This window comes from Pyxicephalus adspersus, chromosome 3 (genome assembly GCF_032062135.1).
Source record: "Pyxicephalus adspersus chromosome 3, UCB_Pads_2.0, whole genome shotgun sequence".
NCBI classification, from domain to species: Eukaryota; Metazoa; Chordata; class Amphibia; order Anura; family Pyxicephalidae; genus Pyxicephalus; species Pyxicephalus adspersus.
In genome coordinates this window covers 54,917,304-54,933,789 of record NC_092860.1, presented here as the reverse complement: position 1 = coordinate 54,933,789, position 16,486 = coordinate 54,917,304, and the positions used below count along the sequence as shown (strand labels likewise).

The 16,486-nt window shown below is 39.2% G+C and overlaps 1 protein-coding gene across 1 annotated transcript in view; it reads right to left on the bottom strand.

Moving 5' to 3' along the window:
- Positions 1-1,478: 1,478 nt before the first annotated feature.
- Positions 1,479-16,486, bottom strand: part of LOC140326269 (acetylgalactosaminyl-O-glycosyl-glycoprotein beta-1,3-N-acetylglucosaminyltransferase-like) — a 29,122-nt gene continuing 14,114 nt past the window's right edge. The window contains exon 2 of the mRNA XM_072404716.1: positions 1,479-3,061. Coding sequence (XP_072260817.1) covers positions 1,895-3,061 — 1,167 coding nt within the window. The 3' untranslated portion in view covers positions 1,479-1,894. The remainder of the gene's footprint in view (positions 3,062-16,486) is intronic.

The following is a 16,486-nucleotide window of genomic DNA, read 5'->3' as shown; positions in this document are numbered from 1 at the left end:
CTCTCTAAAGGTTGCATAGCATTTCTAAAATTGCTATAGGGCTGCTCAGGTTGTACAGTTTTTTCTCACTACCCTGAAATCCAAAAGGCCCCAATGGGTCTTGCCCCCCAAGATAGTCTGCAACTCCCTTCAATACTCCCTATCGATCTTGGTAAGATTAGGAAATCGTCCTGATATATGCTCAGCACATTCCCCTCCTGCTCTGCTTTGGGATAAACCTGAATTTCCACCAGGAATGGTGCCCCGGCAATTCTGCTGGTGGCTAAATAAAGTTTTTTGGGGTTTTTTTTAGGGTGTGGGATCCAAGCTTTGGTATGTCCATTCAAAGTCTTCACCAAAGGTGCCTCTGACCTCTGTTTCCAGGGGGTTGGAGGTGTGGGCAGCCTGGAACTCATACCCTCACTGAAATACCCCAAAAAAATTGTGTTACTATATGCTGTTGGCAGCCAGAATTAAATGTAAATCTCCTTACATCTCTCTTGCTTTGTAATCAACCAAACTCAACTGTGTAATGACATATATTTATATATAAAGTCTCTCTTAGCAATTCATCAATGGCACCTAATGTTGTTTAACTGATTGAAGAACTTTGGTCAATGGTTTATATTTGTTTCAATATCTGATATCTGTTTGTATCTTCCAAAGTTCAGACTAGTGAATTCCAATGCAAAAAAAACCTCCCTGCTTTTGCCTATGGCCATATGGCAGAGAGCACATTTGCTGATTTGGGACCAGTGAAGAGTTTAGCTTGTTCAATTTATTGCATCATCTTAACAGTTCACACTGTGAAAAAGCATAGGTGTTGTCTATTCTGTAGCTCAAAAGGGTTGCAATGGTAGGCTGGTATTCTATATGCTTCTCATATAGTGTACATAGGCTGTGAAGTAGCATAACATGCAGATATGCAACATCTGTAAAAAGCTTTCTGTGCTCTATTTAATCACCCAAATATTGGATTGATGGACCAGGATTGATGGTGGGTGCTAAAGGTGGTTGTCTCGCCTATAGGAACACTTTTCATTGTGTTGCTTACAAACGTAATTTGAACAAGCATGGCCTTGCTTTAGAAGCAAAATGAATGTCCAATGTTTGTGGCGGATTTGCTTTCTACCTGAATCTCAGTTAAACAGGGCCAGAGAAAACAACTATCTAGATGAAATCTCAATAAACATGCCCAATGACAATCAGCACAACACAGAAACTGGAGAATAGCCACACAGTTTAAATTTGGAGCCAAGGAAGCTTCTAGCCTTGCCTCCAAACTCTTTCAGCAGCTGCCAGGGCAAAGCAAGAAAAACATCAACTTTCTAAAAGCATTGTGGTCTTTTTTTATTCTCTATTTGAAATCCCCCCCCCCCCCCGTACCATGAAAAATAATATACACTTTTTTCTTTGATATGGCTTTTTCAAATATCATGATAACATTTATTTTTACAGATATCTGAGTCTTACAGAAGATATCTGATATCTTACAGAAATGAGTTTTAATGCCTAAGCTAAACTATGTTTCCTGATATGTAATACAGTTTCCTAATGGTTGAGCTGATCCAAAGATAAACAGCCAGCACTCCTGAGAGCCATTTAAAGTGCAAGTTTATTTATTGGAGGGAGAGCTGCAGTAAAATCCATAAACCAGCTAATGAAATTCAGCCAATCATGTACATTTTTGTAGTTAGGTATGACAAACCTTCCTATGAGAAAGGCCAAAATGTAGCAGCAGATTTATGGCTTCACTCTGTGGATGCATTAAATAAACTTGTTCTCTTGATTTACTTGAGTACTGGCTATGTATCTATAAAATTTGTGGCATCTGGGAAGGAATGTTGCTTTGCACCTCCTGCAGTCGAATCTTAGAATGGCCCTGGATATGCAGTGAGCTGTGCGCTTGATTTGTTTATGGTTTAGCTGATTTAGAAACTTGATCCACAGATGTTTTGCACTGAGGCTTGGTAAGCTGTAATGCTTTCCACATAATTAGCATTTCATAAGGTATAAATCGATGGACCATAAGCATGTCACGATAATAACAAGGATCAAACGAGTCTACCACTTTTGGCATGCTGATGCCAAATGTTCGCATTCCTTCATGGTTATCTGGGCTCAGACCAGCCCTCTCAAGGCACATTCCCAGGTAAGCATCATCAATAGGAAAAAGGGGAATGTGCTCCGATTCCCTTGAGATGGCATTAGCTGTAAAGCCAGACATGATGATACCTCCTCCTCCACAGTAGGGTGCAAAGTGATCACCAGGAAACATTTCTTCTGGGACATAATACTTGCTCCACTTATCACGGACAGGTGGCATCCCTATATTCAGTGATCCAACAAAAAGATGCTTTTTCAGTCCATTTATCTCCAAGCCACTCAAATATGTAACAACATTTAGAGGGTTAACAAAAACATCATCATCACCATTGAAAACAAACTGTGCCCCTGGGCACCTAAGATCCATCCACTTATGAAAAAGGACCTGTTTCAGTGTTAAGTTGTAGAAAGTATCTTCAAAGTCCCACTGCAGGATGTCTTTATATGTAAGACTCTCTGCTTCCAGTAGCTGCAGCATACGTTTTGCTTCATTCCGAGACCTTGAAACTCCACTTAGAAAAATTAGTTTCACTTTTAAACCTTTGTAGCTTGTTTCATTTCCCCACGTTTTCCTTATAGCTTCCCGACGTTCATAATTTGCTGGTGCTGTTTTAATAGCTAGTAAAAGGAAAACATCTTTGGAGCCATTAGCACCACCACATTTCATAGGAGAGTCTTGTATCAACGTAAAACTTTTACAGTGACGGTATAGCAAAAAATCTTTCATATTCTGTGGCTCCCCTTTAAAGTGAGGGAAATGGCGAGCACTGGCATTTACCACACACTTTACAACTGGATAATATGTATTGTTTGGAACAACTTGACGAACAACCACCTCTTTTGCTGCAGTGGGTGCTGTTGGACCATTGAAAGTTTGTAAATAGAAGACAGATCGCAGGATAATCACAGTCACCACCAATGTAATCAGGAAATGGGGAAAATTCTTTCTCATGATGGTTCTGGTTGAAAGTTGATGCTGAGAAGAAAAATAGAATAATTAGAAATGATGTATTAGTTGTGGTATTGGTACTTACTAATTAAAATTAAATTATAAATGGCATTTTTTCAAGCTTATACCATTTTATTATCTGTATAATTTTGTCTTTCTTTACAAGTGAGCATTTAAAGGAAACATGTACAAACAGAGGTATGGAGCGTGCCATTGCTGACAACCTGAAGAAACCACACCAAAACCTGTTTTCCTTTAGACTTTTCTGCTATGACTATACCTTTTCCTCAATGTTCTGCACAACCCATTTAAGCAAACAGGCAGTAAGTGCCCCAAAGAATTTAATTTAAAACCTTCTCTCACTGGTTGTATATTAGAGCAATTAAATATCATAGGTTTTATTTCTAATAGGTCTATAGGTCTCACAAAAATAGAAATATATATAATGTACCTGTTTCCAGATCAAGCACACCCTTGCTTAAATCCCTTTGTGTTAAGATATCTGTTCATTACTGGCAAAGGTTGTAATGTTAAATTTTGTTCTGCAGTATTAATACCAACATTGTTCAATATATCAGTACGTCTATAAAGCTTAAGAATTGTCAGGAATCTGCTTTTCAATTAAATAAAAAAAATGTTGTACTTATGGTGTTTCACAAAATGCAGGTGCTGGACTGTATTCTCTACGTGTCCCTTCTTGGTGATACGCCTCTGGAGACTTTCCACATAGTATTTTCAGTTTGCTCAGTGACACCGAACAGGCATACTACATTTGTGACTGGTTTATTCCAATTTTCAAGTCAAGGGAAAAATGTTCCTTTCCATGCTTCATGTGGCCTTTTGTGTTATTGCATCTATTAAATTGGTCCACCCATTATCGACACAATGCACCACTGGGTAGTATCTGAAGCTAGCCACATAGCTAGATGTTTGGGCAAGTCCATGTAAAAGCTTTATCTACTGGAGTATGTGTACACCATAGCTGTACATAGTATATTTCAGGATTGCATATAGTACTTGCAAACTAAGTTTACAAAATTGCACATAGTCTATGGGTTGTGCAATTTGTGTGTGTGCACACACGTTTTGTTTCAGTTCATGGTGGATGATAATCACAACTAGCAGCACCAAAAGGAAAACCTCTGCAAGTGCAGCCTATGGGTTTCTACAGGTTATGCTTAACTGCAGTGTTGTATGGTACTGATATTCATATTACAAGATTGGCTGAACAGAATTACACATCTCTTCACATGTAGAACCGTTCACATATTTGTAATCCAACTGTGTTAGTTCTGAGAGCATTTTATTTTTAAAGTATAGAGTGTTTGAATCTTTACTTAATAACTGCATACAGAATGTCATGATTACTGATGTTTATAATTATGTACTATGTATTATGTATATTTAAGTATATAATTCTAATTAAAGTACATTATTCCTGATATGTTAAGTTTTTGCCTAATATAAAACAGTTAATTAGATAGCTCCTATCATCTAAAGCCTCATTTAGAATAAAAAAAAAAAAACAGTTGTACTTAGAAACCCCCTATTGCCTTATTATATTTCTGCTGTTCAAAATTGGTATAATGTATATTGTAACCTAAGTTGCTACTACTGACAATATCTTTGCTTTTCCACTGCTCAAGTTTCTGGAATTCAACAGTGACAATTACTGAATCATGACCTATCTCCATGGCATAATAAATCCAATAACTTACAGCAGTTCTGTCTGGATCGTGGCAGGTTGTCCTGGATAGGTGTTTTTCAAATACCCTGAACCCTCTAAAGAATGTGTTGGGTGTTATGCCAACTCATATATATAGCTATCCTCTGTTTGCAAATTCTTGACCAATGAGAAGCTATTCTGTAGAATGTTATTAATTTGTCATGGAAAATAACACGGATATCCTTGATTGGATAGGGTAAATGGAATAGCAAATTTTGATGTACAGCACCTAAAAAGACAGCAGGATACTCTAGTGGAATATTGTGCAGATTTCAGCGGTGACGTGTTCAGGTAAGAGATGGTACAGTGGTCAAAGACAGTGAAAATGAGAGACGTTTATTGTTGCTGAGCATATGGAAACTAGTGATGATTGAAAAATGAAGATGGTAAATAATGGTTTATTTGTGTTACATGAACTCCAACATTTTTTTTCCTTGAGAATAGGGAGACTCTGAAAACAGCAAAAAGGTCTTCTAAAACTGTGTAAGTAGCTGAGGAATTTTGCTTACTGATTCTTGAAGTTAATTATTTTTGTACTTTTGTTATGTTTTGTAGGTGATTGAATCATGTTGAAACTAGTTGTACTCTTATCAGTAAACAAGCATCCGGTTCCCCCCTTTTTACCTTGAAACTCTTCCTTTCCTCCCTACTGCCATATATCTGTTACTTTGACAAAAATATATTGTTCTAAGAGAACCACAAGGACATCTGTTATGTCTGCTAATTGTCTGTAGTCATGTGATCATGCACTGATTATGCCTTTAAACTGGTATAAAAACTGTGTGCAAACAATAAAGTTTTGAGAGTGATCTAACCACACATTAAATTGCGTGTGTTGCGTACTCTTCCAACGCTGTAAACAGAAGTGATCAGAAAGAGGGAAAAATTGATCTGGGATCAATAGGAGATCGCCCTAACAGTTTGGCGTCAGAAGTGGGATATCTCCTACCTTATAAAGACCAGGATCGGGTAAGTAGAAATTTTCTTTTTTACCTCTGCCCCCCCCCCGGGTCCCTGTAGATATCTTACGAACTTAAGCACTGTGGCAGTGTGGACTCCCTCATAGAAGGACTGGGTCCTTAGGAAGATTTGGGGAATCTTTTTTTATTGAATATGTGCACACCGATGGCTTCTGTTTAATGTATAGAGTATAAGAATATTTGTTGCATGATATAGAAGTGTAAGAAATATTGTAAATAAGGTAAGTTTGTATACTAATCTGGTTGGTGGCTGGCAAGGTGAGGTTGGGTCAATCCTCACTGCTGTGGTTGCCCCGGGCAAGCAGTAATGTCACCTAAGCTGCGTTTTGGTAAGCGGTCCTGGGAACAGGACGTCAGCGAGCACTGCAGCTACCAACTGAACTAACAATAACTGTGTACAACTATCTGATATTTATACTGTAGTTTATACTATTGGGAATTCCCAAGGTAAGGAGAATTCCACAAAGGAGGAACAGCTCTCAGATCCACATAAAAAAACATGTAAAGAAACACATTAAATCAGACAGAAACTAAAACTCACAGCCATGTCACCCAGTGATGAGGATATTCCTTATAATATTCCAGGGGAAACTCCTGTTGATTTTGTAAATCACAGAGCAGGAGACTAATACACTGACCATTTTACATTACATTTGGACAATGGCACTGAAAACTTGAAATGCCCTGATCTCTACCCACTGAAAGAATCATTCTCAATTCCATATTAGTTGTATTTTAGGAATGTGTCTCAGTAATCGAGACGGATGGGGATATAAATTAGATCCACGAGTGGGACCGGCAATACATGAAGGCTTGCGGAGAAATCTGGTATGCTTTGAAAATGTATTGGAAAGATTACAATCCCTGTAAAGAGAAAACTGTTGCCCAAATCACATCCTCTTTTCCACCCCCATTTCCACCCTTATATCCACAACTAACAGCAGAAACACAAAGGAGAACACAGGAGGATGAGGATTACGATATCTGTCTAATACAGTCCGTGCAGCAACAAACTGTTACACAGGATTCCCTCCTCAGCCCCTCCTCTTCTTACCAAAACACAGACCAAGCAGTCACAGATATTATTACCACCCCCAAATAGTCCCACATCACCCAGCAGCAGCAGCTACACATCATCCGCTTTTGTGTACTTAACCTCAAAAACCTATGTGGGACCAAGTGCATAATGAGATTGTTAGGATACATGGAGATAGAAAATCAATGGCCACAGCATTAGCGTGCAAAAAGAAAGCAGGAGAAACAGTAAGTGATTATGCTCGAAGGTTTGGGACAGTGTGGAAGGAGATTTGAATGTTGTTTTTACACAGTCACTGATTAATAGATAGATAGAATTGTTAACTAAAGACGCTGCTGGTTGCTTTGAGCTACCTAAACCGTCAAAACCCCATGTGCAGGGACTCCATTATTCAGGTAAACCTGGATGGTACAGAGGAAAAGGTAGAGGCTGAGGAGGTAGACAGGACGGGAATGACAATAGAGGATATGGAAATGTTAGAAGGAATCTAGCATGTTTTTCCTGTGGACAGGAAGGTCATTGGGCCAGGGACTGCCCTACACACCAACAGCAGTCAATACAGCAGCAAACACATAGCACACCAATGCAGCCACATTCAGCTTACAATTACAACCACCCTGCCCCATAGTACCCCATACAATGGGGAGGCAAACCACATCAACCATAGGGATGCCCATAGGACCACTATGTTACAAATCTCTGACCAGGCTGATGAAAACCCAACAATCACATTAAAAGTAGGACAGTTCCTGACAGACCTCTTAGTAGACACAGAAGCGACTTGTTCCATTCTGCAATCCTGGTCAGGTGTATCTACACCTGGTGGGCCCTCTGTGGGAGTCATCACCCCTACAAGACGCACACCTCACATTCCCATATGTACGGTACATGGAGAATACATTACACATCACTCATTCAAGGTATTACCTAGTTGTCCAGTTAACCTGTTAGGAAGAGCCCTGATGGGATCTCTGGGAATGTCACTGGTTGTTGACCCAAAGGGAGCGGTTAATGCCAATACAACCTTGCAACTGCCCTTTTTGGATTTTCCAGTTCCTAACAGCAAATGGTCCACCGGACCATATGACATGGAATTCCTGGACTGCACCCCATATACAGCACTCACAAAACCACATACACCAAATTCCAAAAGCAATATCCTTTACCTAAAGGCAAGGAAGATTCCTTAGCACCCATGATTCAATCTTTCTGCCAGCAAGTCATACTTAAGAGAACTTGCTCTCCTTACAATACTCCAGCAAATCCTGTCAAAAAGCCAGATGGCTCATATCGTTTTACACAGGATCTCAGAGCTATCAATGAGCTGGTTACGCCCCTAACACCGATCATGTCAGATCTTACTACCATCCTTACAGCAGTACCACCCGACACCCAACTTTACAGTGTTATTGATTTGGCCAATGCATTTTTTTCCATATTATCACCTGAGACTCAGCCCCTTATGGCTTTCATTTTCATGGGACAGCAGTACACCTGGTGCCCCTTGCCCCAGGGTTTTGTTGACTCACCCGCAGTTTTCCCAATTGCCCTTCAGCAGGTCCTTACCAACTGGCAGCCGCAGCATGGTTCAGCTTTATTACAGTATGTTGATGATTCATTGTTGTGTAGTCCTTCGCAAGAGGCATGTCAGAAGGATACTGTTTTATTGTTGTGTTTTTTGGGAAAGATAGGACAGAGGGTATCACAGAAAAAAATTCAGTTCTGTCTGCAACAGGTCACATTCCTGTTAATGCTTTTAACCCCCGGATCCCCCCTGCTAGCCCCCAGCCGTGTACATGCCATTACCAGTCTGCCTTGCCCACAGACAAAGAAACAGCAGCTCCGCTTTCTTGGCATGATCAAGATTTACAGACACTGGATTCCTGACTGCCTGTATTGGGACTCACAGCCCAGTCCTAGTACCACCCGAGTGCCCCTAATAACATTCAATGATCTGATGAAATGACTAAAGCATATGTGGTGTTAAAAGACTCCCTGACCTCTGCCCCTGCATTGGGAATGCCGAATTTCAATGTACCATTTGTATTGTATGCAAAAGAGAATTGTAAAACCATGGCTGCTGTGCTTGCTCGGATGCATGGAGGTAAATTGAGGCCTGTGGTGTATGTCTCTAAGACACGGCCTGTTACTGTGCAAACCAAGCCAGCCTGTCTGCGTGTGTCGGCGGCATGTGCAATGGCTGTAGAAAGTGTCTCACTTCTAACTTTGGGTCACGAGACGATACTTTACACGTCCCATGCTGTACTACACTTGCTTAAGAGTTTAACCACTCAACACATAACAGCACAAAGGTTGTCTGGTTATAACGTTATCCTAACATCCACAGCAGGATTAAGTGTAAAATATGCTCCTGCTCAATACCCTCTTAGGTCTTAAAGGGCCGGAGGATGAAGTGCCAGTCACACTCTTGCATCACTGAAATACATAACATATCAACACCTGGTTCAGACTTATCCACAACACCTATTTGAAAATGATCAATGTAATTTGTTTCTTAAAGGGTGTAGACAATGGCAGGTCTGCGGTGGAGAGACAAAAGGTTTTCCTGGACCTGCAAAGTTAAAATGAGTTAGTTCTATAGTAGTAGAGAAACCAGGACCTGTAAAAAAACCTTTTGCATAGTGAAGCTTTTGATGATGCCTACTAGAGCTCCCACTGCAAGTAAATGATTATTACAGTAGTCCCCCATTTATGGGGGGGAGGGGGGGCACCTTTCAAAACCACCCATGATAAACAGAAATCCGCAATACACGGATGCCACACCCAATTGCTTTTTGTTTATAGTTTAAGCCGTTATTACCCCCACACGCTTTAAACACAAGCAGAAAACGTTTGCAAGCATATAGCAAGATGAATTTGGGGTATTTTCTTAGACATATCCAATTTATAGTGACTACTGTATGTGCTCTACAGTACTGTATAGTAGTGTATAAACTGCGATATAGCGGGTAACTACTGTATTGAGCATATTAATGCAATGTAATATATTAATTCAGTACTAAAATACCCTCTGTAAGTTTTGATGTGGTTGTCAGAGGAGTGAACACATAATCGCATATACAAATATACAAAAAAAACTATATTGTGTATATATATATATTGTCATACATGTAGGAAAAAAGATTTATGTATTATATGTGTATTTGTGTTAAGCAACAATATTACAGGCAGGACCTAAGGGCAATAGTTACCATCTTCTCAAGCCAAAACACCTCTAGGTTGTACCCACTGAATGGGTTGCACCTTTCCTTCTGTTCTTCTCTCTTTGCTTCATAACACTGGCTTTTATCCTAGTCCTATAACCCCCGCCATGTAGTGTCAGAGCAACCTCTTTTGACAAATTTTTCTCACATAAAATAGCATGGTTTCATCAACAAAAAGTGACCATGATAATATACTTTCTCATGATTTGGATTGCTTTCGGTTGACACACTTTAATAACCTAATTTTATGATTAAGGAACACAGTGCCCCTGAGCTATTAAAGCTCTCCAAAGCTGGAGAGGATACACATTCATCTGGTGCAAATGACTTTTAAGAAATCTGTTCCAGGATTGCTAGATCACCCATCTTCACTGATGAAATTGAGAGCTTTAATAAATCAGGCTCCAAAAAGCTTAGATATAGTAATCTACGATCAAAGATAAACTCTGTCCAAATACAAAGGGTACACTAATTACAGACCCAATTATAAATATACGAAGGGAATATGTATAACATACTACTGGCCAATTACTTGTCTGCTTTGTATTCTTTTGCTCCAGACTGCTGCATTTTGCATTACTTGTTCCTGACTTCTGTGTTCTGAGCTACTTAAGCCTGACCTCTGCCCATCCACTTTTCTTTACTTACTCCTAACCCCTTTATTCTTCGTTACTACTGACCTTTATACCGCGTTTCCCCAAAAATAAGACACACCCATAAAATAACCCGTGGCAGGATTTTTAAGCATTTGTGCAATATAAGCCATACCCAGAAAATAGGGCACAGTGATAGGCATGTCGTTCTGTGCCTGCTGCAAGCTGAGGCATAGAGGGAGGATAGAAAGTGAAAGTCTCCTCAGTGAAGTGAGGAGCAGGATGCTCTGTTTTAGGTATTGTGTGTTCTCAGGGGGAAGAAGTAAAGCTGTGGCTGCCATTTTACTTAGCAGGGTGTCTCTCTACCCCAGCACTGACCAGCAACAGTCTGTGGGTCTCAGCTCCACTGTGCAGATTGGACCCAGTTCTCACTGGATCCCTGATAAATAATACTTAATGAAAATAAAATACTTAAAAATTAAAAATTAAGACATCCCCTGAAAATAAGCCATATTGTGTCTTCATCAGGAAAATAAATATAAGATAGTTTCTTATTTTCGGGGGAAATACAGTATTTTAATCTGCTTGCACATGATCCCTGCACTATACATCTAATACTTTAGACCCCTTAACTTTACTATTATGTTTTGTGTTACATACTGCCATTGTCTGCACCTGTAAACTACAAATAACCGAATTCTGAACTCTAAATTACATATCTCATTACTGATGACTGATTCCTGCCATTACTGTCTGAATTATTTGTGCTAGGATGTCTTTCACTTCTGGTAAAGTATTTAGCACACTTTTGTGCCGTAAGTACAATTAGTAGGTTTTACTTAGCCAGGCTTCCTTAAGCCCTTTCCACTGTAAATTTGCAAAACCCATCATCTTCCATGGCATGCTACTTTGTTACATTCCTCAGGTTGCTCAGGGATGTTTCCATGTTTTTTTTTCATATCTTAACAATGCTCCTGCACTGTGGTTTGAAGAAACCGTTATGGAGCCTAGAGCAGCTGAATATTGTTTTATTGTTAGCCATTTGGATAGAGGGAGAGATAAAATTAAAGACCTAATTTAAATTAAAGATTCATGTGGGTATGTCCACATACAAAATCTAAATTGCTAGTATATTTAATGTACAGCGCTGCGTAATATGTTGGCGCTATATAAATCCTGTTTAATAATAATAATATTAATAATATGGAGTAGTTGGCATATTGATACATACAATGAAGCATAAAAATAGTGTAAGTGCAATAATATGGAATCTGTCATTACCAATTAGTTTATTAAAGGATTATGCTCCATTGCTACCTGATCTGCAACAGGTATACAGACAGGGAAGAAAGTAATTGGCCCAAACCAGCAGTCGAGAGAATGCAAAAAAGGCATTGAGAAAAGTTTATATGATGATTTACATTTATTGTCAGATGTCTGACTTAAAAAGATGGAGAATGCATTGAACGGAATGTGCACATCCTGCAATGGAAGAGATCACTATGTCTATTGGGAATAGGGACAGTTTTTAAAAATACAGCAAGTATTTTATGTTTATGATGAGAACAGCTAGTTCTTAGTATAGTAGTAGTCATAATTATCTATGCAGTTATTTTCATAACTGAGAATAAAGAGTATAGTAAAGGTTTCTCACCTCTGGATTTTGTCTCCTAAAATGTCTAACAATAATTGCAAGTGGGCATATTTATGTATGTTATGTCAGTAAAACCTTTTGAAATTTATGTTCCCACTTACTATCATTTTGCTTACTCGATGCCAATTCATGGAAGCATGCATATGGTAGTAGATCCTACTAAGCCATTGGACCAATGATACCTAGATACTTGAAAAGTCCATCCCATTCTCGTAACTAGAAGCTAGTGCAGCAGGGCCATGTATTTGGACCAGGAAAACTACGGTAATTATTTTCCAGTTTCCCACCACCTCACCCTGCACAAGAAGAGATTAGCAGTGACTGGTCTTCCATCTTGAACACCTGTACAGGCTCCTGTCCTGTGCTGAAACGGCTTACTCTGATTTCACTGCACACTGTGAGCTTTACATATTGTGCATTGGAAGCCAGCCTTACTATTCTTGGCACGTACATGGGCACTACCACATACAACTTTCTATTTTAAAAAAAGCTATGTCTAGTACCCTGCTGACCCCTCCCAAAAGCCATCATTTGCCTATATATTGCATTGAGAACAAAAAGTCCCATTGATGATGGCTTTGGGTTTAAAATATGAGGGGGTGCTGAGAAGTTCCTGGCTTTGCCCCCTTCCAGATGAAATAGAAAAATGAGTGTGGGGACATATGACAGCCTAATATCTTAGTATGTAACTGTGCAAATATCATGTGCGATTCTTAAAACGGCTTTTCTTTTAGTGAGAAGCTAGGATGGCAGAGGCAAGTTTCAGGTCATTGGAGTTACATGCTGTCATGAAGTTTTTGTTTCTCCAGCAAAGAACATTCACACTGAGGTGTCACAAACACTGGGGGAGAAGTGTCCTTCCTACAGCACTGTCAAAACCTGGATATCTCGTTTCAAGACTGGGCATTTCATCATTGAAGATGAGCCCCGCAGTGGGCGCCTCCCCAACCTCAACTGACCCGACAACCTGCGATGCTGTCTATGAGCTGATTATTGAGGACCGGTGAATATCCGCAAAAAAGATAGCCCAGATACTTGACATCTCATGGGAGCGTGTTGGCTTTGTTATCACCACTATCCTAGACATGCGCATGCTTTCAGCGTAGTGGGTGCCGAAATGTTTGAACAGTGATCAGAAGAAGGAACGAGTTGAAGCATCCAAAGCCATTTTGGCCCACTTTGAAGCTGCACAGGACTTTTTAGCTAGGTTAGTGACTGAGGATGAAACCTGGCTGAGAATGCATGACTGAGGATGATCCTGAAACCAAGGAACAATCAAAGGAATGGCGCCCCAGAGGGTACCCAAAGAAGTTCCAGCCAAAAAAAGTAATGACGTCTGTTTTCTGAGACAAAGACGGTATTCTGGTGGTCCAATGATGTGGCTGCCAAATTGAACACCCTGGGTTTTCAATTGGTCCACATCCCCCTACTCACCTGACCTGGCCCCTTAGGACTAGTATCTGTTCCTGAATTTGAATAATTTCAACATAAATTATGCAGTGAAGAGGCTTCTTACTTTCATGTAGAACCTGGTAACTTAAATAAAATGATTTGCATATTATTTTACAAAGAATTTGGATGCCTAAAAAAATGGCTTTGTTCATCAGTTTAAAGAAGCAATTATCATTTTTTTTACATGGGGAGATCCCTTGAAATAACTTTCTATAACCTTCTATAGTTACTATATACACAGCTCACAGTATTTGAGCATGGCGGTCAGTGGGAAGAATGTCACCCTTACAGTTAGCAAAAAAATCATTGGTCTCACTTAACTGACCCGAGAGTCACAAAGTGCTCATTGCTCTAGCAACCTCTGGAGAAACTCCGGTTGAGAAATACTGCATTAAAGTGTTAACAAAAAAAACTTGCTATGCTATGCTAAAGAGTTTCTGGCTACACTTTGTTAGTTTTATGGTTTACTTGACTTTTCAGAATCAATATATGACTTTGTCATCTTCTCGGTGTGTCAGGCAATTAACATCATGTCTGTGTTTCACTGGAATTTTGCGGTGTGTGCTGTTTATTATAGACACTGTATCTGAACCTGTATTTGCAGAAGGAGTGTTTCAATGTTTGAACAATCTTAGACAGTTCCACGGAAAGTGCTATGTGTACCTGTTGCCTCCTATATTCCCTAAGGGTATCTGGTAATCCCGATACTCCCTCAAATCAACATTTCACAACTTTTTTAACAATGGGCAGATTCTTTCTAATCCAGATTGAATTGTAAAATAAAGCACACATATAACACACAAAAAGAAGAAATTTTAATGCAACTTCCTGTACTTATCCAACATATACATATATTATCATTGCATTGCACTTGTATTTCTGGACTTGGGAAACAAAACAGAAGACAATTTGCCCAAAAAACACAACCAAATAAAAAAGAACAACAATGGTAATTCTAAAATCAGGTAGAATATTAGAAACCTTGAACGACATGATGTTGCCTATACATACAAAATTACCAGCTAGTCAAAGAAGACAAAGGTATGGAAGGTACTGAATATTGCAGGGGGGTCAAACTATGGCCTGTTGGCCAAATCTGGCCATCAAGGTTCTTTTTTTTGGACCCCCCCAAAAATTGAGAAAATGAACTACATCTGACCCGCCTGCCCGCCCATGTTACCACCTCACATCATCATTTTCAATACATGCAATACATAGACATTATTCATGTACACCCATCATGTGACACAAAGCCCAGGCATTGATCACATGGTGCCTGACTAAGTTTATGAATATATATACACAGCCATAACTTGTTACTATTATCTGTTATATAGGAGATTTCATTATTTGTCTCATTGTTATATGAGGATTTATATCTACATACATAAATATACCAACGCCTCTGTGTGGAGGTGCCGTGTGTTGATACAGGTTGATCACACACACACATTTTTGTCTTAAATTTATTTCAGTGTAACACTCTTTTTGGATAGTGCCGATATCCGTAATGACCAACCTGAAATTGTGCACCTATAATGTATGGGGTTTTAATGTCCCTAATAAGCGCTCTCAAGTGCTCTATGCATTACATTAAAAGAAAGTGGGTATACTTTTTTTGCAAGAGACCCACTATCCCACCAGGCATATCCCTCAGACTAGTAACAGGTTTTTCCCGAATTGGTTTCACAGTTCTAACCCGAAATCTAAATCCAGGGGTGTATCCATTGGCATTCATTAGTCGGTTCCATATACGGTTATAGCCCAACAATCTGACCCAGAAGGCAGATTCTTTTTTCTGAAAATAGGGCTTTATGGTAAAACATTTGCCTTGGTTAATTTATAGCTTCCAAATCAGGATCCAATTCAATATCGTATTGACAAATTACACAAGCTGATGAGCTTTCAAGAGGGTCAGATCATTATTGGAGGGGACTTCAATTTTGTGCTGGAACCCTCTCTGGATTCTACCTCTGGAGGGGGCTCCTACTCTAGGTCCAGGTTGACATATTTTAGGCAAGATCTCACCCAATTTTCTTTAGTAGATGTATGGAGAAATACCCATCCAAATGATAGAGATTACTCCTACTTCTCTCCAGCGCATAATACTTACCGTCACTTAGATATGTTCTTAGTATCCCAACATATCCTGGTAATGCCTCATGACACCTCCATAGGAAATTTTGGTATAACAATTTTGGTAATATTGTCATCTTAACCAAGTTGGATCTTCAAATCCAAGATAATAGTAAATTCATCCATCCGGACACTATATATTTTTTTTTTTTAAATATGTTTTTATTAAGGTTAACAGTATAGAAATAAATTACAGACATTTCTTTTGTATTTTACAACCAGCAAACATGAATAAAAGAATACAAAAAGACGATATAACATTTGCAACGCTAGTGTAAACATTACACATGTTTTTATGGTAAACTCTGAAATAGGTCAATACTTGTCCCATTAATGGTATTACAGTAAAATAGACCAAACTAGAAGTTGCATAACAATAGGGGGGTCATTTGTAAATTCTTTTTCGAGGTACCATGTAGTGTGACGGAAACAGTTGTACAATTTGGTTTTGTTAGCTAAATTTAGTGTGTGAAAACTTGCCCAAGTCTCAAAAAATATTTGAGTTTTAGATTCTTTATGGAAAGAAGCCTCCATCCATTCCATTTCAAACAGGTCTTGTAGTTTAGTCATAAAGAGACACATCGTTGGGGGAGTGCCTCTAGTAAACCGAACGCCCCTTAATTCCATTCTTTCATTCTTATGAATATATTG